Source organism: Perca fluviatilis, chromosome 15 (genome assembly GCF_010015445.1).
Source record: "Perca fluviatilis chromosome 15, GENO_Pfluv_1.0, whole genome shotgun sequence".
In the NCBI taxonomy this organism is placed as follows: Eukaryota; Metazoa; Chordata; class Actinopteri; order Perciformes; family Percidae; genus Perca; species Perca fluviatilis.
In genome coordinates, this window is record NC_053126.1 from 36,890,506 (window position 1) to 36,918,229 (window position 27,724).

Genomic DNA, 27,724 nt, shown 5'->3' on the forward strand with positions numbered 1-27,724 from the left:
TATGCGATTTTCTAAGCACATTATTGGCACTCCGGAGGTTATCTTTACTTATGGTTGTAATGTTTAGCCTGTAGAAGGAACATAATGGGTGTGAGATATTTTTCAGCCCTGCTGTGATGCAGTCTAATGAAATTGAAGTTACTGTCACGTAAAATGTGATTGGGTTAGGAAAGCCAATTTAAAAGAGGATCTAAGGTAAAGAGCGAAATTAAAAAGAGAACGATACATATATATATATATTTTTTTTTTGTTGGAGTGCAATTCTTATGGTAAAGAATGAGGAAATTTTCAAAAGTAACTAATGGATGTAACTGCACTGGAGGGGTATACATTTTATGTGTAGGTGATTTTTAACATAGTATTGAATAGCTACCTGGATACAACTAGGCTAAAAAGAAAAGTAGGAATTGAGGTAGCTGATGTCTCTGACCATAGTGCACACTATATCTAACAGTTCAGCTAGAAGGTGGGATCTACGGAACTCACAGGGTTAAATATGAGGCTTATTAATAACAAATCCTACCTGTATAATAAGTTAAGATCAGATGTAAGAGGAATATTTGAAGATTAGGAGCAACAAGGAGAGGTGGATCCATCTGGGACTCACTGAAGGCAGTGACTTGCGACAATTGATTGCCTTAACAGAAAGACGGTAAAATAAAAGCGGAGGGTGTGGAATACTCATAAGCAGCATTAGACCTATCTAATGTTGAGTAGCAGCATAAAAATAACAGTGATCCACAACCATTAGTGCACCAAATACAACAATTAAAAGAATCAGATTAATGATCCATTAGAACAAGATGTTGGGAAAGAAAGCTTTTTTACAACCAGACATGCGAAATCAGGCACTAAAATTACTTGCTCCCACGTAAAACGAAGCCCGGATAGGACCATACACTATAAGATCTACGGGTTGAAGCCCAGAAACAAATCAACTAAGCATCCCCGTAGAAGGGGGATAGAAGACATTTCCTATATATTACACGAAAGTACTTATACCAAGACCTCCCAGTTACTAAAGGTTAGCTTGATCACGGCCTCCAATATTGGCAAGAAACAAAATAGGTTGTATCATTAGTAGATTTTTTCACTGGAAGGGATAAATAATGCAATAAACCAACTTAAAATCAAGTAAAACTCCAGGTAGTGATGGTTTTCCAAGTGCGTATAGAACCTTTAAAGAAGGCTGGTTCCCGTCTGCTGAAGCATTTAATGGGATTAAAGGAGAAGGTAAACTCCACACCATCATGGAAAAGAGGCACTTATTACAGGTACGCCCAAAGGAGGGGAATATTGTAAGTTAACTATAATTAGAGACACATTATCAACAACAAAGTCAATGGATCATTGTATCCGGCATTTTTTTCACGATGGAGAGAGGGGGCACTAGACAAGGTTGTTGTGTCAGTCCACACTATTTGCGTTTAATATTGAACCCTGGACCCTCCTTATCTATACTGATGGAAATCCTAGGGGATTTAGAGTTTATTAGGCATGGTTATAAAATAAATATTACAAAGACTACAACTTTGGTCATTCAACTATATATCAAGGAAACAAGATGTAGATATGATGGAGAATGGGATAGTGGAATCGGCTTGACTACTTATGGGTGACTATAGTTGAAACAAATTATATAAGAGGTAAGCTATAATTTAATTAGCAAAATATTAAAAGAGATATTGATTGAAGAGATGGAGTCTACACGCATTTGGATTTTTTAGTAGTAAGATACGTAATTAAGAAATTTTGCCTAGATTGCTATATCTCATTAGGGCCTTGCTAGTAGTGAGTCATCAGTTCTTAGCCTGGGATGGAAAGAAGCCTAGAATAAAATATACACCGCAACACTTCAGTTGTAAAACAATAAAGTAGGAATGCGGCTCCCCAATCTTAAAGAAACAGCTCAGTTCGCCACTATTTCTTTAGTGTAATGACAGCTATTTTGCTAGATGGAAGGAAATCAGAGGCGTCGTTGAAGGTTATCCGATACAGTCAGTGTTAGGAGGAAAAAAAGTTCTGGTTTTAACTTTGCAGGAGGCAGCTAAAACTAAGGAAAGACGAGCGAGTGCTTAGATGGATATGCCTTTGACACCTCTGTTTAAGCCAAGGGAGTTATTCAGGGTTGGACGGTAAAGGTATTATTAAGGCGAGTGCGTAGCGATAATGGACAACAATAGGCTGACAGACTTTCCAAACATTAAGAATTGTTTTAGCGATGTGAAGCCAAAGTGGCGTCTGCTGGTGGGGAAGTATGCCCATTAGCACTCTGTAAGCGACGTTCTGCAAGGCATGAAGTGTGTGAGGTCCAAAATTAAATACCCGTGCGCTGACTTGGTGGCATCTTGCGAGCTTTCCAGGAAAAACTGTTTTTGTAGGGAAACATCTGATGTGCTAGTACCTCTCATCTGCAGTTGGTGTGGGGGTTTTTAAATAGCCTACGAGGTAATTACAGTTTAAACTGATTGGCATACGGCTGTATTTACCTTTATGGAATACATTTTTGAGTCAACATCATGGCCGCTCATCCTTTTGTGATGTCGAGTATTACGCGTGAATATTTTTCGCCACCTCGGGATGGTCACCTGCCTGAAATATGGCGTGCGTCAGGATGGTGAGATGTGAATGGTCAGGAGGAAACAGATTAGGTATGGGTCAAAGAATGGGGGGAGTCCTTCCAGAAAGTAATTCTTTTTATTCATTTTCTTCATTTCATCATACATGGGTTGATGCGTTATCCATACAATATTTTTCTAAGTACAAGCGTCCATCACACGTTCACATTTTTCCAGTACAGATTTAATAAAATAGGTTTTACCACAACTACTTGGGCCCACTACCAAACATGAAAATGGAACCTTTAGTCTTGGATCAAAATCAATCTGCTCCATCATGCAGCTAATAACCAAAAGGCAGAGTTGTACCGTCACGGGGAAATACCCGTCTCTTGTGCGTACACGACTCTAAACTTTTTCTTGAATGTAGCGTTTTTCAACAGAAATCCGTTTTTATCACGTTTTATAGTCTGTTGCGGCGTTTCAAGGAATCTTTCCTTAGACCCCTCAAGATAGCCGACCAATTCTTTTTGTGCTGTCAAAATTGATCAGTTCACTGCATTCCCGTCTGTGTAATACCTTTAACTTTCATCACCACTTTTTTCTCATTTTTTGGTCTGGTAGGCGTAGCTCTTTGGACCCGCGGCTACAAATTCATGTATTGTGTCCGCGTTGAATTCATCCGAGGTCACCGAGATAATTACCCAGCTCCAGAGAGCTCTCATTTCTTTTATCACATAGATCAAGCTGTCCGTGTCTACGTAGAGAATGTTCTGTTGCAGCCTTTCTAAATAACTGTACAATTTCAGACGCCCGTAAGCGGTGGTAAACGCAGCGATGAAAACATTACTCCTCCGACCTGGGGGGACTACACACCTGTCATTATACAACCACTGAATCAGTGCTACCGTCGCCAGCGGTTTGTTGGTAAAACGACACGTTTTTTAGAGTGTATTGTCCAGAAAACACTAAAGTGAAAAAGTGTTCGGCCCGACTTGACGAGTGTGGTTTTGAACCAAATTACTTCTCGCCGAAAACTTGCCCCAAAAGCCGTTCAGACAAGCCTTGGACACCTGTCTCTTTGCCGGATTTGTCTCAATTTTTTCTGGGTTTAACCTGATGCCTTGATGCAATTCGTAGTCTCTGATGTATTTTTTCCTACTCTCACCGTCCCACGGCCTCCGCCGGAAACCCTGAAGCTTCCTGTTTACCCTTCAAAAGGTGGGCAGATATGTTTCGACAAAAGATTGCTGCTCTGTGCCTCAAAGTGCCAGACCTCAGAAAGTTTCGACACCTTGTAACCCATCTGTACCGCTTTGTGCAGCTCTGCACTGACCCAAACTCCGTTCAGAGCTCTGGCAACGTCGTCATGACTACATGAGTCGCTCTGATTATTAGTCTCTGAGCATGTACGACAGAGTGTGAACACTAATTTACCTTGAGCTGTTTTATAAGGTAACACGGGAAAATACAGACCTCTTGGGGGAATCACGGTTGCTCTGATCAGCCCAAAGTAGTTTTCAATTTCGTCAAAATCTCTGTGAATTATTACCGGATGGCCTAATGGGTATGAGCCTGTTGCGTTAACGTACGGATACAATGACGTAACATCTACATAATGCACAGATTCGTCTGCACCTGCAGTGTACCGTAGCCTCAGCGCGCTGGTCCGCCCCCCGTACAGTGCGGCTCGAGGAGCCAGAGGTTCAGGTGGATCATATTTCTTCATAAACTCTCGCACCCCCGCGTGTGTTTTTTTCATCAGAGTCCACGCATGCTCCGTCATCACCTCTGTATGCAGTCCATGCGTGGACCTCAACTGATGCAGCTTCTCCTGGCTAGCCGAATGCATTTCCTCAAAGGCGATCCCTGTCATTGGGCAGATATCATGAGGTCTGAAACAAGTAGGACAGCCATGATAAAAACATCCTTGAAATTCATAGGCGAGTCTAACCCTCTATGGGCGTAACCGTCGACAAAATCAGTACCAATTTTCTTTTTCCCCGCGGTTTAGAGCATGCTGAATGAAAATGTTTTTTGAATACATTAACCATTCCAGCCATTGAATTGAGCAGCTCGAGAATTTTTTGAACTGACGCCTGTAATCGTCGGGCGAAGGAATAGCCAGTGTCTTTTCAACCAGGAAATTTGTGAGAAATACTTTCATTGATGCCGAGGAAATTGTGACGCAGCTGAAAGGATCCACGTGCGTCTCCCCTACAAATTCCTCTCTGAATTTCATGCATCCTTTGCGCAGAATATTTGTGTCGTTTTGACAGTAAAAAACTGCCTCTTTCTCAAAGTTAAAAACACCCCTCGATGCTTCTTTGTACCAGCTGTAAAACTCGTTTTGCTGAGCCGCGGACATGCTTTCTACACCGTAATCTGCCGGCGGCGGGTAAGGCCCGATATATTTTAGATGCTTCTCTTTGCTAAATTTGTGGGGAAAGAAGCCCTTTGATTGATCTGCAAATCCTAATGCTTTCGGCATAGCGGCGAGTTTCATGGTAAGAAAGGACAGGGAATCGATAAACCTTAGCAGATAATCTGTTTCTGTAAAACAGATTATTTTGCTGCCTTGCATGACAAGCGACGGGCTCATTCCTAAGTCTATCAGGCCTCTGAGGATTAGGTAGCTGTCAAAACCTCTAGCATTGTGTGCGATAAATGTAGCTTTTTTATATTGAGGTTTCCTGAACTTCATGAGAAACTTCTCGGCCCGTCTAAGCCGTAGGACATCCATTTTCACCCTGTAGCGATTCGGCATACAGGTTAGGGCATGTGTTCTCCCTTGTCATTGACAAATGTTTCAAAATCGTAAAAGAAGATATCTTGGGTCTGATTTTCTTGAAATTTCACCGGTTGTATGTAGCACTGGTGTGGCTCGTCACCTTTGTGGACACCACACACTTTACATTTGAGGTTCATGCATTTGTGCTCTGTACGTACGGAGAAGAGATATTTGCAATTTGAACATTTGTGAATCTTCTGACATGTACTGAGGGTGCGTGTCATTCAAAGACTTTTGTGTTTAACGTAACACGCAGCGTTATACGAGAAGTCCTGTTGCAATCTGCGCAGTATACAGGGTCACTGTACGCAGTATCGCATGTAGGATCGAAACAGAGATTGCAATGACCCGGACAAGAGTGGGCCTCGCTCCGCAGTAACCTCGGTAACAGTAATGACATACATTATCAACCCTAAAACCCTTTTAAGATTTTTTATTCCATAATAGTGCTCGTTAAGCAGGAATAGAAACACTGGCTGGTCAGACTTTGGGTATTGTGTTTCAAAATACGAGAAGGCGGTCCTCGTCGCGTCTGTAAAGACTACAATTTTCCGGTTTACTATCTGTTCAAATTTATTGATGTGACTGAAAGCTACTCGCGGTGGCCCGGTCAGACCCGCTAAATGATGAAGCTCTCTAGCGTGCTCGACGGCTTGTATGTAGGTGAAGTCGGTGTTGATGAGCAGAGCCAAGCTGATGGTAAAGCATAGTTTATTGTTTACGTTGGGCACTACATGCAAGTGTTTTTTTTTCTTATTAACGATCTCGCTGACCAGAGTTTTTTTAAGTTTTCGCTTATCACCAGCACCGCCCCTAGGATTTTTGACAACTTGAATGACTACTTCCAGTGGTGAGTCAGCGTCTAGCTCTCTGTTAGATTGTATCAATCTCTCCAGTAACCCTTCAAAAACGTTCTGAAAGTCAACGCCCGTATCACCGACTTGAATGATATCGTGTTCCTGTGCATTTTCCGCTATTATTTCAACCTGTACGAGGTCATTAGGTCTAACCTCAGGTCTCACTCTCTCAGCTAAGGCGTTAAAATGATTCAAAACATCTTCATAAAATTGCGCCAAATCCCCGACGTTCGCTATGGGAGGTACTTTAAAGGTCTGACGGAATTCCAAATTCCCAAAGCGATCGCGTCTCCTCGACTGAATGTCATGGGGGTCTATTGGCGGTAAGGGGTTTTCTAACGGGGGAATGTCATGGTTCTCAATCTCTTGTAATAAGGTATTTTCTACCGGTTGAATGTCATTATGGTTATGATTATCAAGCTCTTGTAAGGCCCTTTCTAACGGCTGAAAGTAATCACTCGCAGGCTCTGGTTGTGCTGTCTCTGTGTTGCCGTTATTTAAATGAGGTTGATCAGGACGATTGTCTGGGTGGGGATTATTATGATTTAACTCTTGGATGGCTTCAGCAAGCGCTGGTGTTACAAAACGCAGTGGATCCCCGTTTACATCGTCTACAGCAATAACTAATTGTATGGGAATTATACAAGACTGGTCAGGCTCCATTTTGCATGTGATTAAAAATAAAATAAAATAAAATAAAACAAAATGTCACAGCTAACACCTTACAACTTTTACATTTGAAGAATTGTCTGCACAATTGTCAGCAGCTTTTGGAGGATCTCCACCTTGCTTTCCGGATCTCTCACTCTCTGGGCTCGGCGATTGCCCCTCAGTACAGCATCTGTCATAAAATCAGAGAAAATACCTTTTAAATATATTTAATTATCGATACAATAATACTAAGATATGTAAATAATAATTACCTCTGACGGGTTCAGGCCTCTCCCTGACATATCTCACTCGATGAATACCCCTCCGTCCTTTCACAAAATTTAGAGAATATACATCTTTAATTATATATTTTAATTATCAAGACAATAATATATACATATATAAATAATAATTACCTCTGAATCGTACAGTGGGAGCGCGTGGTCCTGGCGACAGGTTCAATCTCTGTTCATTTGGAAAATAATGAGATAATAATGAGCGAAAGTCTGAATAACTCTCTCTCTCTCTCTCCTCCCCACCTGACTTGCTCCACACACACACACACACACACACACACACACACACACACACACACACACACACACACACACACACACACACACACACACACACACACACACACACACACCATTTGGTTACCCAACCATCACCCAACCAGATGGTCAATCTCTCACACCCCTGCTCTTTCCCATCTTACATTGTAATGTTTTAAAATGAACAAAAACCATGCATCTGCAGTAACAGGTATAACTTAAAAGCACTTACCCGCGTCCTGAGTTTGAGTTTGCAGAGATGGTCTCTGTAATGTTCTGTTCAACTATTTCCCGCTGCTGCTCAGATGCTCTTTCGAGGGGCAAGGATTTCCAGAAAGATTAAGTTCCACTTCATTGCCATCTTCAACTGCTTTCAGAACCACTACACCATCTACTTCTGCTTCTTCTGCTGCTTCTTCCTCTCCTTCTGCTTCTTCTGCTTCTTCTTCTGAATCAGCGAGGGGCCTGGATAGGCTCCTGACCGTTTTCTGTGGATGCTGCAGGCTCAATCTCTGTTCATTTTGAAAATAATATATAACTTGCTTCAATTCAATGTATTTACTTTAAGTGTTACTATCTCTCTCTCTCTCTCTCTCTCTCTCTCTCTCTCTCTCCAATCAAATGACTATCTCCCCACAATGCCCTCTTACCCACCACCACCCACACCCCTCCCACACCACCTGCACCTCACACACACACACACACACACACACACACACACACACCACACACACACACACACACACACACACACACACACACACACACACACCATGTGTTCCCCATCTCCCATCCACCCATTTACAGGTATAATATAAATAATATTTGTCTCCCTCTATCTCACATCTACCCAGTTGCAGGTATAATATAAATAATGTAAAAGGCCTTACCGGCAGTCATTTGTAGGGGTAGCCGGGGGTGCCCAGCCTTTTTCATCTCTTGACTGCATATGCTGTACCGGCTGCCTAAATTCTGTTTCAATCGTGACGGTGGGAACGTCTCGCAGCACAATTGGCTGCCCGTTGGCCCGTGGTCTTTCTTCAGACATTACCTCCTCAATTTCAAATACCCTGTAAAGACTGCTGGATTTTGATTGTTATATGCAACGCCTCTGTCATCTATCACGCCTTTGGGGAGAGAAAAGACAACATAGGATCAGTTATTTATTACCTTGATACATAAAGCATTAAATGGTATAAATAACCTACCAAAATCGACATCTGTGATTACGATATCTCTAAAGTCCTCGTCATTGATTTCTGTTAGGAAGAACAGTCATAATGGTTGACCCGGAATATTTCAACACACTTGGCATTAATAATTAATTAATCCATAATGATAATATAGAACTCACCTGAAAAGTACTGTGACTGAATCATTTTGACTCCTCTGAATGAAGTGACGGTCTGTATGCAAAGCCGAGTGGGAGAGTAGGCTGAATGAAGCACATGCTTCTTCCAAACATGTGGTAAACACTTTATTGCCTATTTAGGGACGAACATTAGTGCGCGGTGTGCAAAATTTTGGGGGCTCAGCCACTTACTTGGCCTGTTGTAAGAGGAGCCTTACACATTCCTATTTTACAACCCTGCCTTACACGTTCTGCTCTCTGCTCCAAAGAGTGTAAAGATACTTGATTTAATTCTTGGTCATTGGCTCATTTCAAACGCATCAGTGTTACTCAAACTTACATTCATGCTGTGTGTAGAATGAAAAACCTATCTTTCTCTGTTTCAAACGGGGAAGAAACCCTTTTTATGCTCAAAATTTAACGCTACACCCCTCTTCTCTCACTGGATCATTTCAAACACATCCGGATATTTCATCTCTAACGCTCATTGGATCATTTAAATGAAACATTTTTCTACTGCCTGTGCGCCCTCATTGCATCACTTAACACACGTCATTTCCGGGACACGCCTTCCTTCTAGAAGCTTCCAGAACAGACCAGTCACACACACCTGGAAGGCATCAATCACTTTCTGACAGGTCGTGACCTCTTGACCCCCAGGTCAAAAGGTCATCCATCAAAATCCCACATACCAAAGTGACAGAAACCTCCTCCTTATATTCTGTTTTATATAATTCTTTTTTTTTTTTTTTTTTTTTTTTTTTTTTTTTTTTTTTTTTTTTTATTTTTTTTTTTTTTTTTTTTTTTTTTTTTTTTCTTTTTTTTTTTCTTTTTTTTTTTTTTTTTTCTACTGATGTCTCTCTACATACTACTCTCTACTGCTGTCTCTCTACATACTACTCTCTACTGCTGTCTCTCTACATACTACTCTCTACTGTTGTCTCTCTACATACTACTCTCTACTGTTGTCTCTATATATACTACTCTCTACTGTTGTCTCTCTACATACTACTCTCTACTGTTGTCTCTCTTAATACTACGTCATCTTACAGCGCCGTGGTCGAGCTGCTGCTCTGCCTGGTTCAGATGACCTGGTGCTGCTCTCGCCCTCCAGACAAGGGCTACAGCAGCACCTGGATCTGCTAGAGACCTTCTGTCAGACGTGGGCACTGACAGTTAATTTGGCAAAAACCAAGATTGTAATCTTCCAAAAGAAAGCCAGATCCCAGGCAACCAAACACATTTTCACTCTAGGAAACACGGTCCTAGAGCATTCACATTTTACGATTACCTCGGCCTGAAACTCAGTGCCTCAGGAAGCTTTGACCTTGCAGTGAATGCGCTAAAAGAGAAAGCTTGCATGCCATCAAAAGGAATTTTTGTAATATAAATATTCCAATTAACATCTGGTGCAACATTTTTGACAGTATCATCATGCCAATTGCACTGTATGGATGTGAGATATGGGGTCCATTCAGTAAGCTCGACTACAATAGATGGGTAAAGACCCCATAGAATCCCTGCATGCAGAATTTATTAGAAATATTCTCAGGGTCCAAAGGAAAACACCTACATATGCATTCAGGGCAGAATTAGGCAGATTACCATTGGCTTTAAATGTTCAAAAAGATCATTCAAATTCTGGATACATCTGAAAACTAGTGCAGAAAATACCACAAACTTTCAAGCAATCAAACCCAAGAGGTCAGCCCTGAAACCAGTCCCCTCTGTCAGCTGGTCCTGAAGTTAACTAATACACCAACCCATCATCCCATACACTGTTGTTAATGTCCTGTTTTTCCTGTTTTTATTTTTAAATGTATATATTTTAGTTTACTCAATGAATTGTATGTATGTATTTCTTCTCACATTATTATCGTTGATGCTTTGGCAATATTATTTCTGACATTCATGCCAATAAGGCAATTTTAATTGAAATTTAATTGACAGAGAGAGAGATGGCGGGAGAGAGAGAGAGAGATTAGGGAGAGAGAGAGAGAGAGAGACAGAGAGAGATGGAGGGAGAGAGATAGAGAGAGAGAGAGAGAGAGCGAGAGAGACAGAGAGAGAGAGAGACAGAGAGAGAGAGAGAGAGTCAGAGAGAGAGAGATGGAGAAGGAGAAAGAGAGAGAGATAGAGAGAGAGCTGGAGAGATTGGTCGGCTGGCTGGATGGCCCAGAAGCGTCTGACTGCTGTGATTGGTCGGCTGGCTGGAGGGTTGCTGGATGTGATGGTGGTCTCTGACGACAGTCTGCAGGTTGTTGAGTCTCGGAGGAAGCCCCTGATCTCTGAGCCCGACAGGACAGAAGCAGTCCTTTTTAAAGGAAGCTGATTGATTGAGACATAAGCTAAGTTTCCATCCACTTGTCAATCGAATTATCTGAAGTTCGGTAAAAAAAACTCATGTGAATAAAGCTGGTGAAAGTGAGTTTCCATCCAACACCTTTAAAGCGAATAAAAACCTGTGCGTAATGACGTCACATGCTGTTTTGCGATTAAATTGGTATATCTAATTGATTTGAGACATTTTATGGTGTTTCCATTCATTTTTGAACTGAATCTCACAAGATTCAAGCAAACTTTTGCGAACAAAGTTTTGCTAGACAAAAGTAGTTGTTAATATTAGAAGCCAAGCTATAGCCTAAGCTCCGATGGGCCTTTGGCCGAGGATCTGATCCAGCTCATCAAAAAGGTGGAACTTACCTTTTATTTTCCCTCCGGCACCGCTGCGAGACAACTCTCTTTTTTGAGCCGTGTATCGCTGTTTGAGCGCCTTCCATTTACCTCCGCAGGACGTCCACCGGCTTGTCGTAGGGGACATTCTAAAACAACGTGAAAAGCTTAACATGGTTTAAGTTATCAAACAACGATCAATCATCACCAGATGTATCATGGTCATATCTTGTCATGAACACTTAAGCCTGTCAAAAAACTAAATCAAAATCCAACGATTATAGAAGTTATCTCCGTTAACGTTAATGTGTCAGATAGACGTCCATAATATTTGGACATCGGGTTAGATTTGAACGTTTTAAGTGGTTATGATGAGCAATATAGAAGAGGATTTTTTGGTGATGATTGATCGTTGTTTAGGAACATTAAACCACGTTAAGCTTTTTCACATTAGGACATATAAAGCCAATGAGAACCGTGGAGAGTCAACCCCCAGCCGCTCCGCTGCCCTGAAGCAGAAACGCTTTATGTCAGATAACGTCCATAATAATTGGACATTGGGTTAGATTATTTGACAGTTTTCCGTGGTTATGATGGGTAATATGAGGGAGAAATTTGGTGATGATTGATCATTGTTTAGGTACATTAAACCACGTTAAGCTTTTTCCTTGCCATATTAATACGGCCACTAATGAAGAAAATATTAAGTTGAAATAACTTCTATAATCGTTGGATTTCGATTTAGCTTTTTTGACAGGCTTAAGTGTTCATGACAAGATATGACCATGATACATCTGGTGATGATCATCGTTGTTTAGATACATTAAACCACGTTAAGCTTTTTCAAGTTAAGCGTTTAATGTCCCTGTCGTAACTGTTGATCATTTCCTTCGCGAGCTCTTGATAAATGATGGCGTTTCTTAGATTTTTGCTATCTAAAATAGCTGTTATATTTTTCTGGTAAATTAAATTAAAAAGTATCTCGTCTCCTAGTTTGTCCACTTAAATCTGTTTTTGTTTTGCAAACAGAGCGGAAATACTGGGCGGAAATGAACTGAAACTTCTTCTTCTTCGTTTTATTGCGGGTTGCAACCATAAAATGACCTAAAACATAATCGCAATTCATTATTTATTCGGCAAATAATGTTTCCATCAGCGTTTATCGCATAAGCCGTATATCGATCAAGAGAAAATCCGATGAGACCGAACGTATTTCATTTGAGTCGATATTCATGAAATTCAGTCGGATTTTACTGTTTCCATGAGGCATTTTTCATTCGATATCACTTAATTCAGATAAAAACGTGTGGATGGAAACATAGCTATAGAGGCTTACCATGTAGGGACAACTCTCTGATACACTGCTGATGAACAACTCAGCTCTTCTTAGGAAACACTTGTGCAAGACAGATCATAATGATGATATGTGGGGTTGAGACATAAGGTCAGTGTGAGAACGGGGCAGTTCCCCTTCTCTCTTCTTCCCCTTCGGCCTGTACTCTTCTTTGCAGAAATCGCCTAAACTTATTAATAATGTCGGTATTTTTCCAGTTTATCAACAGCTGTCTCTCAACAGCTATAAGGTGGTGGGTGGGGTTACAAAATGTACGTTTCAGTGACACTCGGGGCAAGAACAGGACATGAACCCATGACATGGTCTCCTGGGTGAAAGTCCTGTGTTGTTAAACCCATCCACCCCCCCACCCACACTCTACTGTTGTCTCTCTATATACTACTCTCTACTGTTGTCTCTCTACATACTACTCTCTACCGCTGTCTCTCTACATACTACTCTCTACTGTTGTCTCTCTACATAATACTCTCTGTTGTCTCTCTTCATACTACTCTCTACTGCTGTCTCTCTACATACCATATTCAATCAATACACATACTCTCTCTACTGTTGTCTCTCTACATACCTACTACTGTGCTCTCTACATATACTACTCTACTGTTTGTCTCTCTATATACTACTCCACCCTTCTACTGTTGTCTCCTCTTATATATACTACCCTCTACTGTTGTCCTTTACATATACACTCTACGTTGTCTCTCTTCATACTACTCTTTACTGCTGTCTCTCTGCATACTACTCTTTACTGCTGTCTCTCTGCATACTACTCTCTACTGCTGTCTCTCTACATACTACTCTCTACTGCTGTCTCTCTACGTACTACTCTCTACTTTTGTCTCTGTACATACTACTCTCTACTGTTTTCTCTCTACATGCTACTCTCTACTGCTGTCTCTCTACGTACTACTCTCTACTTTTGTCTCTCTACATACTACTCCCTACTGTTGTCTCTCTACATGCTACTCTCTACTGTTGTCTCTCTACATAATACTCTCTATCTACTGTTGTCTCTGTACATACTACTCCCTACTGTTGTCTCTTTACATACTGTAGCGGCCCCTTGGATTTATTGATCAAGACGCAGAGAGTTTCAGACGGGTGTCGATTTATTTCTTCCTCTAAACGAGCACCATGCACCATAAGCACCACGAACACCGTGAAAACTACAGAATGAAACAGAAGAAATATATAATGCTTCTATGTAGTTTCACAAATAATTTGCACATAAATCATGTTCACATATTAATCATGTTTACACCAAATACAAATCATTTTAACATTTTAACTAATAACCAATATGAAATGAAATATGTTTTTTAATCTGTTATGACAAATAAAATATCACATGCTTCCTTTGAATGAAATACAAAAGAATATATGTTGCTTTTGTCTTGAGGAGGCCGTTACCGTGCGTAAATAAATGCAGTAATGACATTCTCTTTTCCAAAATCCTTTCTGATAAAGGTACAAACTCCACACACTTCCTGCATACCTCATTCCGGCTCTCCAAGGGCGCTAATCAAAAGAGTTTCTTCACCAGCTAGCATGCCCGTCACACCCTCACAGTTCGGGCTCTTAGAGATAACAGGTACGAACAATACAAAAGTAATGAAGTAAATCACAATGTAAACTTTTTTCTTTACAAGATACAAATGTATGACCACGATAAATAATTAATAGGTTTACAAGTTTTTACCGTTGTCGTCCAGCGATGCGGCACCACATTGTGGCGAGAGTAGCAGGAAGTTTAGCATCACAAAACATCAGAAGAAAAGAACACGGTTTCGCTTCCAAATAAAAGCCGAACAGACCACAAGGTGGCACCGTAAAACCACGTGTTGTTACGCATACATATAATATTGTGTAGGAGAATATTAATACAATTTATCAGACATTTACACTCCCACCAAATCCTAGTACAATGAATGAACAAATACACAAAGAGTAAATGAATTGTACAGGATTTCTTGACTCTAAGAAATGAATAGCCGGAAGTTAAGCTATCAGAAGTGTAACTATATAGCATCATGCATAATAAAACAGTGTGCTGTGTTGTCAATCGCTTTTTTCTAATCAGTTCTCAAGGAGGAGCACCAATTTTTTGATTGGTCTCTCAATAACTGAGGGCTTAGAGGAAGGATCTTGTTTTTCACGAGGGTTTCCTCTCCCCAACTTGCACTTTTAACTTCGACAAACTAAGCCATCACTACTTTGAACAGTCTCAATCACTCGTCCTAGTTGCCACTGATTTCTTGGGAGGTTGTCATCTTTAATAATGACAACATCATTCACTTTGAGGTTGCGCTGAGGTGAGTGCCATTTCTGTCTCATGGATATGTTCAGCAGATACTCCTTTTTCCAGCGGCTCCAAAACTGTTCGATAAGATACTGAACTCTTCTCCACCTCTTTTGTCGCATACAGGTCCTCCTTGACAAATACTCCAGGGAGAGGAAGAGCAACTTTGGATTTCATCATAATGAGGTGATTGGTTGTTATAGGCTCCAGTGCGCGAGGATCATTGATTCCATCCACTGTTAGCTGGCGGCTGTTAACAATAGCCATGGCCTCATATAGCAGTGTTCTGAAGGAGGCGTCATCAAGTCGACCTGGGCACTGTGCAAAGGTGGCATTCAGCACATTTCTAACAGTTCTGATCTGGCGTTCCCAGACACCTCCTGCATGACTGTCAGAGGGAGCATTGAAGACAAACCTCGCACTGCTTCTCAGTCAGGAAGATTTCCAGTAGCTTAGTATTACCATTGTTTGAGTGCTTCCTTGAGGCTCATTTCTGGCGCCAACAAAATTAGAGCCTTGGTCACAGTGTAGTTGTTGAACAGCTCCTCTCAGGCTGATGAAGCATCTCAATGAGTTGATGAAGGAGTCTGTTGACAAATCTTCGAGCATTTCAATATGAACAGCTCTAGAGTACAGACATGTGAAAATCAAGCCGTATCTTTTGTATTCTTTGCGGGCTTTCTTTACAATGAAAGGACCGAAACAGTCCATGCCGCTGTATGTGAAAGGTGCTGAGGCTTCGACACGTTCTTTGGGAAGTTCGGCCATTCGCTGTGTCTCTGTCGGCCGTCGCAGTTTCCTACAAAACACACAAGTGTGTATCAGCTTTGCAACCATCTTGCTCCCACCAATTACCCAGAATCCGTTGGCCCGAAGCTCCATTAAAGTCTGGCTCCGACCCTGATGGCATGTCTTAGCATGGAAATGGGACACAATCCGCTTGGTGATGTGGCTGTTATTTGGTAAGATGATTGGGTGCTTGACTTTATGACAGAGCTGACTGTTTCAATCTCCCACCAACACGGAGGAGTCCTTCAGACCAGATGGGTTCGAAGCGGAAAAGAGAGCTTGAATTTGGAAGGTCTTTTTACCCTGAAGCATCTTTATCTCCTGGGGGAAGGCTTGCTGCTGTAAGATCTTAATCACTTCGTCTGCAGCCTTCTCACGCTCCTTAACAGTCACATACTCACTGTGTTGTTTCGTTTTAGACCCCAGCCTCTTAATTCTTGCAACCACTTTAAGAATTGTCGTCCAAGAGGAGAACTGACTCAGACGCCTGAGGATGTCATTGTCGTTTTTGACTTCTGTTGCAAGCACCTGAATTGTCTTGACTTCAGGATCACCAACGAGTAATTCTGATGGAGCGCTGGGTGTTAGAAGTAATTCACGCTCCCAGAGAAACTTCGGACCTCGCAGCCAGTTTGTTGAATGAATGTCTGAAGCACGAAGACCTCGGGAAGCATGATCTGCCGGGTTTTCTGCGGTGTCCACATAATGCCACTGGCTGGGATCACTGTTATCCCTTATCAGCTGAACACGGTTCGCAACAAATATGTGGAACCTACGGGCATCATTGTTAATGTACCCAAGCACAACTTGTGAATCCGTCCAGAAAACCTCTTCATCGATCTTTATGTCAAGTTCAGCTTTTAACATGACACTGACTTTTGTAGAAACCACAGCTGCCGTGAGTTCTAGTCTCGGGATACTTGTGACATTTGAGGGTGCAACCCTTGCTTTCGCCAACACGAGACTGCAATGGACTTCATCCTTGTCATTTTTGTATCTGAGGTAAGAACATGCACCGTATCCCACGCAGCTGGCATCCGAGAAATGGTGCAATTCTACTCTGACAATGTTATGGAAGTCATATGGGTGGTATCATCTCGGAATTGAAATCTCTTTCAACTTGTGAAGACCATTTATCCACTCCTCCCACCGTGGCCTCATGTCTTCTGGGAGTGGATCATCCCATCCGATGCCTCTGTGACACAGCTCTTGAAGTATCACGCTTTCCAGTTAGGCTGAATGGAGCGATGAATCCACGGGTCATAAAGAGGCAGGCAACGACAGAAAGCAACCACGCCGGGTTGAAGGCTGATCTTTCAAGCTGCTGTTAAAGCTGAAACTGTCAGTTTTGATTGACCATTGAATGCCGAGTGCACGCTCTGATAGGGTTGGATCCAGTCCTAGAGGTTCGATGGTTGCTGATCTTTCTGAGGGATCTAAGCAGGCAAGGGCTGCTTCCTCATTTGAGTTGAATTTATGAAGGCGTAGGCCTCCTCTTTTGCACAACTCCTGTGACTCAGTGATCAGTTTCTTGGCTTCCTCAACCAATGGGACACTGACTAGCCCGTCATCAACATAAAAGTTTTTCTCCACAAATGTTGATGCTAGTGGATAGGTAGCTTTGTGTTGCCGTGCCAGATGTTTCAAGCCAAAATTGGCACATCCTGGAGACGAGGCGGCTCCAAAGAGATGAACCGCCATCCTGTATTCCTGTGATTCTTTCTCTAAATCTTCACCTTTCCACCAGAGGAATTTCAGGTAATTCCGGGATTCAGGAGTGATGGAGAACTGATAAAACATTCTTTCGATGTCACAGATGATCGCTACGGCTTCCTTCCTGAAGCGGCAAAGAACTCCTACTAGAGGATTGATAAGATCAGGCCCAGTCAGTAGAGTGTCATTTAGAGAAACACCATGGAATTTGGCTGAACAGTCGAATACGACTCTCAGCTTGCCCGGTTTTCTGGGGTGATAGATGCCGTGATGCGGAAGGTACCACTCTGTCTCTCCCTCAGATGTTGTAGGGGCAGGCTCTGCATCACCCTTGTTAATTGTTTCTTCCATGAATGTTTTGTATTGATCATAATATTGCTTATTGGTCTTTAATTTCTTCTTAAGACACTGCAGGCGAACCGTGGCTAGCCTCTTGTTGTTTGGTAGGTTGGGTGGACTGTTGCCCTTGAAAGGGAGGGGCATCTCATAATGTCCATCCTTTTTCTGTGTGATGTTGTCACTGAGGAACTGTATGAAACAAACATCATTCTGGGACACATTTATCTTCATAAGTTCTCTCAGTGAAGTCTGATTCCAGGGCTTTTAGAACATCTGTCGCTGATGGAATTGGCAGTTCTTTTACTGTGAGCCGATGCACAAAGCTCTGACTTCCTTGTCTGTCTAGGTGGGGGTTTGCTGAGCCTATGATACTCCATCCTAGTTCTGATCTCTGTGCAAAGGGTTGATTTTTCTCTCCAATGATAACCTCAGTAGGTGCTAGTGCTGATGGACAGTCATATCCAATCAGGAGCCCTACATCACAGTCTTGAAGGGGTGGTAGCTTATCTGCCAAATGTCTGAGATGAGGCCACAGTAATGCGGTTTCCTTCGTTGGGACGTAAGACTTGTCCACCGGGATAAAGTCACGGCTATAGGCCTGCTGTACTTGGATGTGGTTCTTAGAGTGCAGTCCTCGAACTTGTAGACCATGGACGTTCTTGCTCGATATGATTGTGTCAATAGCTGTCATAGTACTTAATTTCAGTTTTACTGGTTGGGCATCAACATTCAGTTTGTTAAGTACATCTTCTAAGACAAACGTTGAGTCACTCTGTGTATCCAGTATTGCGTACGTAAGTACTTCTCTGTGTGGCTCTTGTATTGAAGACACAAGGACTGGGACGATACTTGAGGTAGCAGAAGCACGTTGTGTTGATGCATGGGATACGACCGTGTGCGTTTCCAGGCTTGCATGGTTTTCTGTGGAAGTGGAGCGATTCATTGTTGCTTCTACAGGTCTTTGTTTCCTGTCTTCGTGCAAGCAGGTTGGGTGACGACGGCTACATATGTTGCATGTGTGTCGCCTCTTACAATCTTTGGTCATGTGACCCTTCCTCAAGCACCCAAAGCAGAGCCGATTTTCACAGATGAATGCCTTTTTGTCTTCACCACTCTTTGCTGCGAAGGTGGGACACTTGGTGATGTTATGAGCTTCACTTTTACAGACGGAGCAAGGGTAATTTGGTTTACTGCCGTTTGTTTCTTGTTTCTCCTGAACGAAAGTCTTTGTATGTATATTTGTGTTGAGAGCCTTGGCTCTCTTTGGTGATCTTTCATCTGTGGTCTTGAAATTTATCAACAATGGAGAAGCAATTGGGTTACAGGCTATCCGTGCCTCTTTGCTCAGGAAATTTGTGAAGCATGCAAGATCAGGATAGCTCCCAGATGTGTCAAGTTCATCTACGACAATTCGACTCCACTTGCGCACGATCCATTCTGGTAGTTTTTTGAGCAACTTGTGGTTTTCCTCACAATCGTTAAGGATAGCTAGTCCTTTGACGTGTGGGATTGCTTCAGTGCAGCCTTGGAGGAAGTCAGCAAACTCTTGTAGTGCTAGTGGGTCGTTTGTGTTGATCTTTGGCCATCTCATGAGCTTATCTCGGAAAGCCTTTTGTATGATGAACGGGTTCCCATATCTGTCTTGTAAGACTTTCCATGCTCCATTGTATGCACTCTCTGAATCTCGATAAAAGAAACCTTCTACCGCTTTGCGCGCCTCTCCAGCAAGATAATTTTTGAGGTAAAACATCTTCTCACTTGGTGGGAGGGGTTTTCTGTCAATAAGAGCCATGAATGACATCTTCCAGTCTGTAAACTGTAAAGGGTTACCACTGAACGTGGTTGGTTCAGGGACCGGCAAGCGGTTCATGCTTAGTGAGCTGGCGATTGCTTGAGCTAGACTGACAGACTCCTGAGTCATCGTCACTTCAGGAGCAGCTTGGCGAGATTGGAATGATGTAGCATCAGGATTTAATCGAGGTTCAGTTTCCTTTCTGTCATTAATCTCCTCATCGTGGTTCTCAAAACCTTCAAAATCGTCATATGCTCTCACACGAGCTGCTGCTATGGCAACGTCTTTTGCTGCTTGTAACTGCTGCAATTTGGCTCTCTCTTGTTCCAACTGTTGTTGCATTTCCACCTCTTTTTGTTTAATTTCTGCCAACATTTTTGCCTCTTTAAGTTTCCATTCACCCTCTAACTTGTGAAGATGTGCTTGCTGTGTTTGGATTTCTTTCATGGCTTTTGACTGTTCCAGCTTGGCTGCAAGCTCTGCTTGTGCATCTAATCTACTGCTATGGGTACTGGCTGAGCTGGAGTGGTTGCTCAATCTCTCCGGTGACTCTGCTGAGCTTACGGTTTCAGTTTTGGTGTGGCCAAAGACAGACCCATATTCATCTTTGTTTAATGTTTCTCTTACTCTTTCCTTCTCGAGTTGGTCATTATAATCTTGATTAATAGTCTCTAGACGGTTACTTATGAGGTCACAAATGTCCTTTGTTAGCGTAACACAGGCATCCATTTTCTTTACGATCTCTGGTGTGGTGTTACTGTTACGTAGGATAGGTTCATACTGCTTGCCTACGTCATCATGCTTTGCTTGAATGTCTTGCTGTAATTCATTAAGGTCTTCTGATGAACAGAGGGTTTTTAATTTTGTCCTAGTCTTCCTTGCTACCAGCTTCCAAGAGTCATAGGTCTTGTTAAATGCTTTCTCACGTTGTCTGGTGTCTTGGTCATGCATCTCTTGGCCTTTCTCTGTTAGCTTTCTTTCACGTGAGCTGGACCTACATGGTGTGTCTTTAAGTGACATCTTGTTTGTTTGTGCTGCTGCTTTAAGTCGAGTGTAGCCTTTGATTGTCCTATGCTTGAATTTACACTTGTAAGCTGTAGTTATCTTTTACCACAGAGTAATATTTATATATTTAGCATTAACAGATTATGGACATTCATAGGGATTTTTAGCATAAAACAGTAACAACAAAATTCACCCTTCAAACCTTTTCATAGACAGACATGACACAAGCACATGAGTTTCCTGAAATAGTCACAATTTTTTAGAAGCATTACGGACTGAGAATTAGTTCGCAAGTTATTTTGACCTTATAATACCATGTTATTTTTTAAGTAACTTCAGTTATGCTGTAAGCTTGCTTATGTAGAAATAGTCCTTTTTCAGTCTTTTTGCTCCTTAGCATCCAGTGTCTCTTTTTGCATCTCTAGTTGTACCTTAAGCATGCTGTCCATTTTAAGTCTTGCCTGGGTGCATGAGTTGGATGCAAGTGAAGTAAACTGGCTGGTATCGGGTTGGTAGTTGGACCTCAGATGTGATGGCGTCAGCTTCTCACCGCGGATGGCAGGGCTGGTGCAGCGATGAGTTTTCACTGTAGCGGCCCCTTGGATTTATTGATCAAGACGCAGAGAGTTTCAGACGGGTGTCGATTTATTTCTTCCTCTCAACGAGCACCATGCACCATAAGCACCATGAACACCGTGAAAACTACAGAATGAAACAGAAGAAATATATAATGCTTCTATGTAGTTTCACAAATAATTTGCACATAAATCATGTTCACATATTAATCATGTTTACACCAAATACAAATCCTTTTAACATTTTAACTAATAACCAATATGAAATGAAATATGTTTTTTAATCTGTTATGACAAATAAAATATCACATGCTTCCTTTGAATGAAATACAAAAAGAATATATGTTGCTTTCGTCTTGAGGACACGTGCAATTAACGCATAAATAAATGCAGTAATGACATTCTCTTTTCCAAAATCCTTTCTGATAAAGGTACAAACTCCACACACTTCCTTCATACCTCATTCCGCTCTCCAAGGGCGCTAATCAAAAGAGTTTCTTCACCAGCTAGCATGCCTCGACACACCCTCACAGTTCGGAGCTCTTAGAGATAACAGGTACGAACAATACAAAAGTAATGAAGTAAATCACAATTTAAACTTTTTCTTTACAAGATACAAATGTATGACACGATAAATAATTAATAGGTTTACAAGTTTTTACCGTTGTCTAACGATGCGTGAGCACCACATAGGGGATTATCACGCTTCCGGGTTTCATGGGCGGGATTTGTCAACTTTGTGCATGTCCACTTCCGGCGCAGTTCAACAATGGCTGAAACGAAGGCTAGATGTCACTGCTCTGTTCCACTTTGTAAATCGAACAAACAACGCCAACCCTACTTAAGTTTCCATGGATTCCCGACTGAATTGAGTCTAAGGAAGAAGTGGATTAAAGCGGTTCGCCGGGATGAGGGGCCAAACTTTAAAATAAAACAAGGTAGCACGTTTGTTTGTAGCCGGCACTTTAGTGAATCAGACTACACTAACGCTACAGGTAGTGCTAGCTAGGCTAGCGTTAGCTGACGCGCTATTGCTAACAACCGAGGTCGCATCAAGCGTCTGCAAATCGGTTCTGTGCCCTCCCGTTTCCAGTGGAACAACTGGGGACTGCCAAGAAGGGAGTCTGCTTATAAAAGAGCATCAACTTCGCTTAGGCCATGACGTTTGTCCAGCCCTTCCTCTGGAGCAGCCCCTACCATGTGGGGAAGAGGCGATGGAGGAGGCTTACCCGTTGGTGATGACAGAACATGATTACGGTTCTGCTCCTAAACCAGGTATGTCAGTGTTTTCCGGTGTTCTGAAATGTTGGACTACCTCCTCATGATGACCTACCAGCTTCATCACAAGTACAAACATTGCATTTTATATCTTACTTGATTAAACGTAAAGGTGAATATTGAGCTATAAAAAGCTATTTCATGTAGCTTTAGAGGTCCAAAAAACTTCCAATATGCAAGTCACAGACAAAATCTGGGTCAGATGTTTTAATTTTTTCTCTCCTCTCATACAGGTGCACTGGATGCTGCTGCTGCACAAATACAGCAACTGGAAGACAAAATCAAGGAGCTGACAACAGAGCTGTCACAGCTGAAAGTGGGTGAAGTGCATTTTCACCGATTTTGTGTCTCAGACAAGGACATCCTTTTTTACACAAGATTCACGTCAAGATATGTTTTTTGTCACTTCTGGGAGGCAATTCAACCATCTGCCTCCATGGTGGTTTATTGGTCGAAAGCTCAGAAAAAGGGACAAACATTTGAACCCATTTCTCCCAGTCCAACGCGTAGGCTGCAACTGGTTGATGAGTTTTTTCTTTTCTGCTGCAGAGTTGCTGCAGGCCTGCAAGAGAAGGTGCTGGCTGACATGTTTCAGGTCAGTGTGTCCACTGTCTCCCGTGTTGTTATAACGTGGGCCAACTACCTTTACCTGCTCCTTGGCTCCCTTCCCATCTGGATGAGTAAACAGCAAGTCAAGAACACCATGCCAAGCAAATTTGTGCAGTACAGTCCAGATGTTCGGGTAATCATCGACTGCACCGAGGTGCGATGCCAGAATCCATCATCCCTCACTCTCCAGTCTGAGGTTTTCTCTCATGGTACAAAAAACACGACAACCTTGAAGGGATTAATTGGGATTGCCCCATGTAGTGCTGTGACTTTTGTGTCAAGTCTCTTCACCGGCTCCATCTCTGACCGGAGCTGACTGAACAAAGTGGACTGCTGGACTTACTGGAGCCAGGAGATGGCTGCATGGCAGACAAGGGTTTCACCATGCGAAGCGCGCTAGCTGACCGTGGGGCAATGCTGATTATACCACCCTTCAAGATGACAGGTAGGCATGAAAGGAATGAACATTTCAAATTAAAACTGTGACCAAAATGATAATCATTAAGGTGTGCAGACAAATGTTTAAAAAGTACTGAGGCACTCACTGAAATAATAGAAATGAACTTATTTCATCTCTAACCACAAGCGCAGTTCACCAAAGAGGATGCTCTAAAACACAGCAATGCGCCCGACTTCGAATCCTCGTGGAAAGAGCAATACGCGGAGTCAAGGAATATCGCATTCGGAACACACTCTCCCTCTAACCTTGTCTGGGACAGTCAACCAGCTGTGGACCGTCTGCTGTGTGATGACCAACTTCCAGGGACCACTTGATTTAAAAGGCTACATCCCTGTTGAATAGTGTTTCCCCCGATCACATGCATTCAACTGTATACTGAATACAGTGTATATATTGAATGAGATGTATATAATGAATGAGAAGTCATTCATCTATAATCAATTGTAAAGGTCAGTCCATCCTGAAAGTATTCAAATAATGTAAATATGTAAATAATGTACTCAGAAAAAGGGAATTAATAAAATCTTTTATTCATTCATTTCCTTTATTCATTCAGTTCATTTCACTTTCTGCTGAAGATACACATTCATATATGTACCAAAGAAGTACAGGTCCACCTTCTTTTTCATCTCTTTTATCATTTCATCATCCCTCCAGACCCTTTCGACTGTTAAGTCTCCCTCAGTATCTGTTATAAAATCGCACCAACTCAATCCAGTTACTGCCAGTTGGCCTTGAACCTGCCAGTGGTATTTATGATTCTGCTTCAGTTTTGCCTGACCATTCACAATTTTTACATGTCCTGCCTCAGAAATGCTGGAGATGTCTGGGCACTTAACTTCAGCAAGCCCAAAACACGGAATGGCACTAGGGTCATATACCCTCACATCGGGGCTAGCCCCGATGTGAGGAGCATCGGGATGGATAACAAATCCACAGCGTGAGACATTTACATTGAAATGTTTTGAATATTGTTCCAGCACCTGTGGCTCGCGTTCAAGGCCCCTTTTCATGGCGGGAGTCTGGTGTACTCCCTTAAGTATCCGCCCTGCCAGGGTCTGACCAGAAGACGGCCCTTTCACATGGCTAACCTCATAGAACCTACTAGCTGTCACTCTAGGCTTGCGTAAAGCTTGCCATAATGGGCACTCAGACTGCTCACGTGTCTGCTCCTCTCTCTCAGCTGCCATCTCGTGTGTCACAGTTAAGCTGTCCAAATGGAGAAACTGTTGGGAGTTTGGGTCAACGTTTGGAAAAGTAGTGGGAAATGTTGACCCCTCTAAAGGCAGTTTAGGGAATGTTGGTGCACCTGGGTGTTGGACATAATTTCCGCGTTTGACCACAGGAGGACACTGGTAGGACAGGGGTGAACCTCGCGGCACAGGTCCGAACCTGGAGTCGACCATGGAGAGTTGAGACAAGCCATGCAGCACTGAGGATATTAGTGGTTGCGGCCTGAGGTTTTTCAGTCCTTCCCCAAGAGACAAGACTTGCGGGTCTGGGAGGGATCCTGAAATGTAAAATTAAAAACAGTAAGTGTTAAATTATCCACACATCTCTTGTCTTTCTGGAGAATTGCTCACTGCTGTTACACTACTGTGTGTTATATTTGCTACATAATTATGTGTATAAAAGTGGCAAGATACAATTATGTATTATACGGCAGCCAACAGTATGATATTAGTTACAGTAACATTACCTGTGTATGCTTGATAGAGTGTTGATTTGCATACACTCCTGGCAGATGGCTTTGGTCTCCTAACAACCAAGTCCTGAACCGGCTCTGCATGGATCCCCTGGGAATGATATTAACAAGTAGCCATGATTGTAATAGTATCTTGCTTGTAATGGTGTAAACACTATGCTCGGGCGCGGTACACAGAGTGGCACCGCTTCCAATTCACTCCCATGTTAACCAATGTAGCCAGACACGTACAGCGCTGCACCGCTTGTCCATAGACTTCCAGTCTATTTTCAGCTGCCCGTGTGCCGCGCTCGCTCCGCGAATAGTGTGTCCCAGGCGTACGTTTGGGATACACTGCTCGTGGAGTTAAGGGTGGCACTTGGGCCGCTTATCCACGGCTGAAAAATAGACTGGAATTCTATTCAATGCGGTGCCGCTCCGCGGCTACAATGTTACCTTTGTCCTTGGTCGATGCCATGTTTGCAGAGAGCTTGTGCAGGCCACAGGTGGTGGTACAGCTCTCACCTGCGGAACAAGAGATAGAAAAGCAAACCGGGATGTGCTTGTTAACAATCAAAGGTAGACCTCTAGAACCAGTGTCACTCCAATCAACCTGCCCATGTTAACATCCCAGACCACAGCCCTCACCTGCAACATGCTGTAATGGGCACTCTGGAACAACAAGGCCACTAGATGGTTGCACAGAACCTTGCCTGCTGTACAGCTGCATGAGGGTTTCTTGAAGTTCGGCTGCATCAGCTTGGAAAACAATCTACATTAAAGACAACACTAATAATGTTAGTTGCTAAAGTTAAACTAAAATGAAAATCTTGTTGCAAATGATACAGAAATGTAAGAAAGAGCATTACAATTAACCAAAAATCCTAGGAAATCTGCAACCGCAGTCTAGGAAATCTGCAACCGCAGTAGAGTAGTTAACCCCTTACACCATTAACTTGCTGGATTCAACAAAAAGGATATTAAAGAATTTAAATGCAAAGTTACATTATCATGATATATATTGATATTTGCATACCGTACGTATGTCACAAATCACATGGCTGTTGACTGACTTGATGTAAACAGGCAACAGTGGAAGGGGTTACATTTCTTGCCATATATGCCTTGCTCAAAACTTCTTAAAATAACCTTCAAATAATGGGGCTGTTCTCGCTTCTTCATCGACCTGTAACACCTAGACCTGACAGCCACCGCCCTGTCAATGATGTTGGACACTGGTGGACAAAATAATTAATGCATATACTGTGGATTTTTCATTCTAGCAAAAGGGACACTCCTATGCTGACGTTAGCTAGCTGACACTGACAGAGGCTAACGTTCTTCCTATCAGAATACAAATTAAAAGGGTGAATTGACTCAGCCTCATTTAAAGGTGAATAATCTTACTTTACTTGGATTTAACGTAGGTTAAACACATTATAACCATACGAACATCTGAGCTGACGCCAAACTGACGTTAGCATAAGCTAACCTACCTAGCTAATGTTATGTTAGCTAGCTAGCTAGTAGCCACTCACCTTCGTAGTCGTAGATGAAGTTCTCGAAAAAGAAACTGTATCCCTTGTCCACTTTGGAGCGGGCTGTGATGGAGTGTTGTTCAGTTAGTCGATGTACGTCAGAAAAAGTTATTTTGGGTAAATTTACCAGGGATGCAGTATAAGTTAACTTATAATCGTCCATCATAGGTTCGCCAGAGTGATGAGTGATCCACCGGAAGTGGCAGTGCACAAAGATCACTGAATGCGGAAGTACTACGTATCAGCGTGATAATGGCCTATTGTGACGAGAGAGTAGCAGGAAGTTTAGCATCACAAAACATCAGAAGAAGAAGAACACGGCGCTTTTCAAAATAAAAGCCGAACAGACCACAAGGTGGCACCGTAAAACCACGTCTTGTTAACACATACATATAATATTGTGTAGGAGAATATTAATACAATTTATCAGACATTTACAGTTAAGATCAAAGGATGTTGAGTGAATCATAGACTGGTTTATGTCAAACTTTAGTCAGGATACTGTTTTAAAACTGTTTAAACATTTAATAAATGGTAATAAATTTGAATAAAACACCCAAAATTAAATAAAAGTAATCATTAATTTTACATGCAAAGATTGTTGTCTGGGTTCCATACAACATACATCCATGCATCCATGTTATATTTGGGCATTTTGGTTCAAAGAAACCCATATTTCTGATATAAAAACTTTGAAAACGGGTCAAATTTGACCCGAGGACAACACAAGGATTAAGTTCATCATAGGACTGGACTTGTGTGCAAAGTTTAGTGAATTTTCATTCATGGGAACATTTCTATTACCGGCTCCTCACTGCTCAGCCCCTAATAATAATAATAAGTCACATGAGCTGCTG

The 27,724-nt window shown here is 42.2% G+C and overlaps 4 protein-coding genes across 4 annotated transcripts in view; all 4 read right to left on the minus strand.

Annotated features, from left to right (window-relative positions):
• LOC120575328 overlaps nucleotides 1–7,293 on the minus strand; it is a 16,043-nt gene extending 8,750 nt beyond the window's left edge. The window contains exons 1-4 of the mRNA XM_039826046.1: nucleotides 7,274–7,293; nucleotides 7,130–7,186; nucleotides 5,950–7,047; nucleotides 4,208–4,453 (exon numbers count right to left, since the gene is read on the minus strand). Of these exons, the coding sequence (XP_039681980.1) occupies nucleotides 4,208–4,453; nucleotides 5,950–6,869 (1,166 nt within the window). The 5' untranslated portion in view covers nucleotides 6,870–7,047; nucleotides 7,130–7,186; nucleotides 7,274–7,293. The remainder of the gene's footprint in view (nucleotides 1–4,207; nucleotides 4,454–5,949; nucleotides 7,048–7,129; nucleotides 7,187–7,273) is intronic.
• An 8,797-nt stretch (nucleotides 7,294–16,090) lies between these two features.
• Nucleotides 16,091–17,072, minus strand: LOC120575329. The gene has a single exon (XM_039826047.1). It carries the CDS (start codon nucleotides 16,739–16,741, stop codon nucleotides 16,091–16,093), a length of 651 nt encoding a protein of 216 aa, XP_039681981.1. The 5' UTR covers nucleotides 16,742–17,072.
• A 1,012-nt stretch (nucleotides 17,073–18,084) lies between these two features.
• Nucleotides 18,085–22,089, minus strand: LOC120573907. The gene is made up of 2 exons (XM_039823821.1): nucleotides 21,758–22,089; nucleotides 18,085–21,425 (listed from the first exon to the last, which is right to left on the minus strand). Exon 2 carries the CDS (start codon nucleotides 20,736–20,738, stop codon nucleotides 18,132–18,134), a length of 2,607 nt encoding a protein of 868 aa, XP_039679755.1. The 5' UTR covers nucleotides 20,739–21,425; nucleotides 21,758–22,089; the 3' UTR covers nucleotides 18,085–18,131.
• Nucleotides 22,090–24,152: 2,063 nt separating this feature from the next.
• LOC120573883 lies at nucleotides 24,153–27,092 on the minus strand. The gene is made up of 5 exons (XM_039823776.1): nucleotides 26,868–27,092; nucleotides 25,978–26,101; nucleotides 25,786–25,854; nucleotides 25,345–25,441; nucleotides 24,153–25,155 (listed from the first exon to the last, which is right to left on the minus strand). Exons 2-5 carry the CDS (start codon nucleotides 26,083–26,085, stop codon nucleotides 24,203–24,205), a joined length of 1,227 nt encoding a protein of 408 aa, XP_039679710.1. The 5' UTR covers nucleotides 26,086–26,101; nucleotides 26,868–27,092; the 3' UTR covers nucleotides 24,153–24,202.
• Nucleotides 27,093–27,724: the final 632 nt, after the last annotated feature.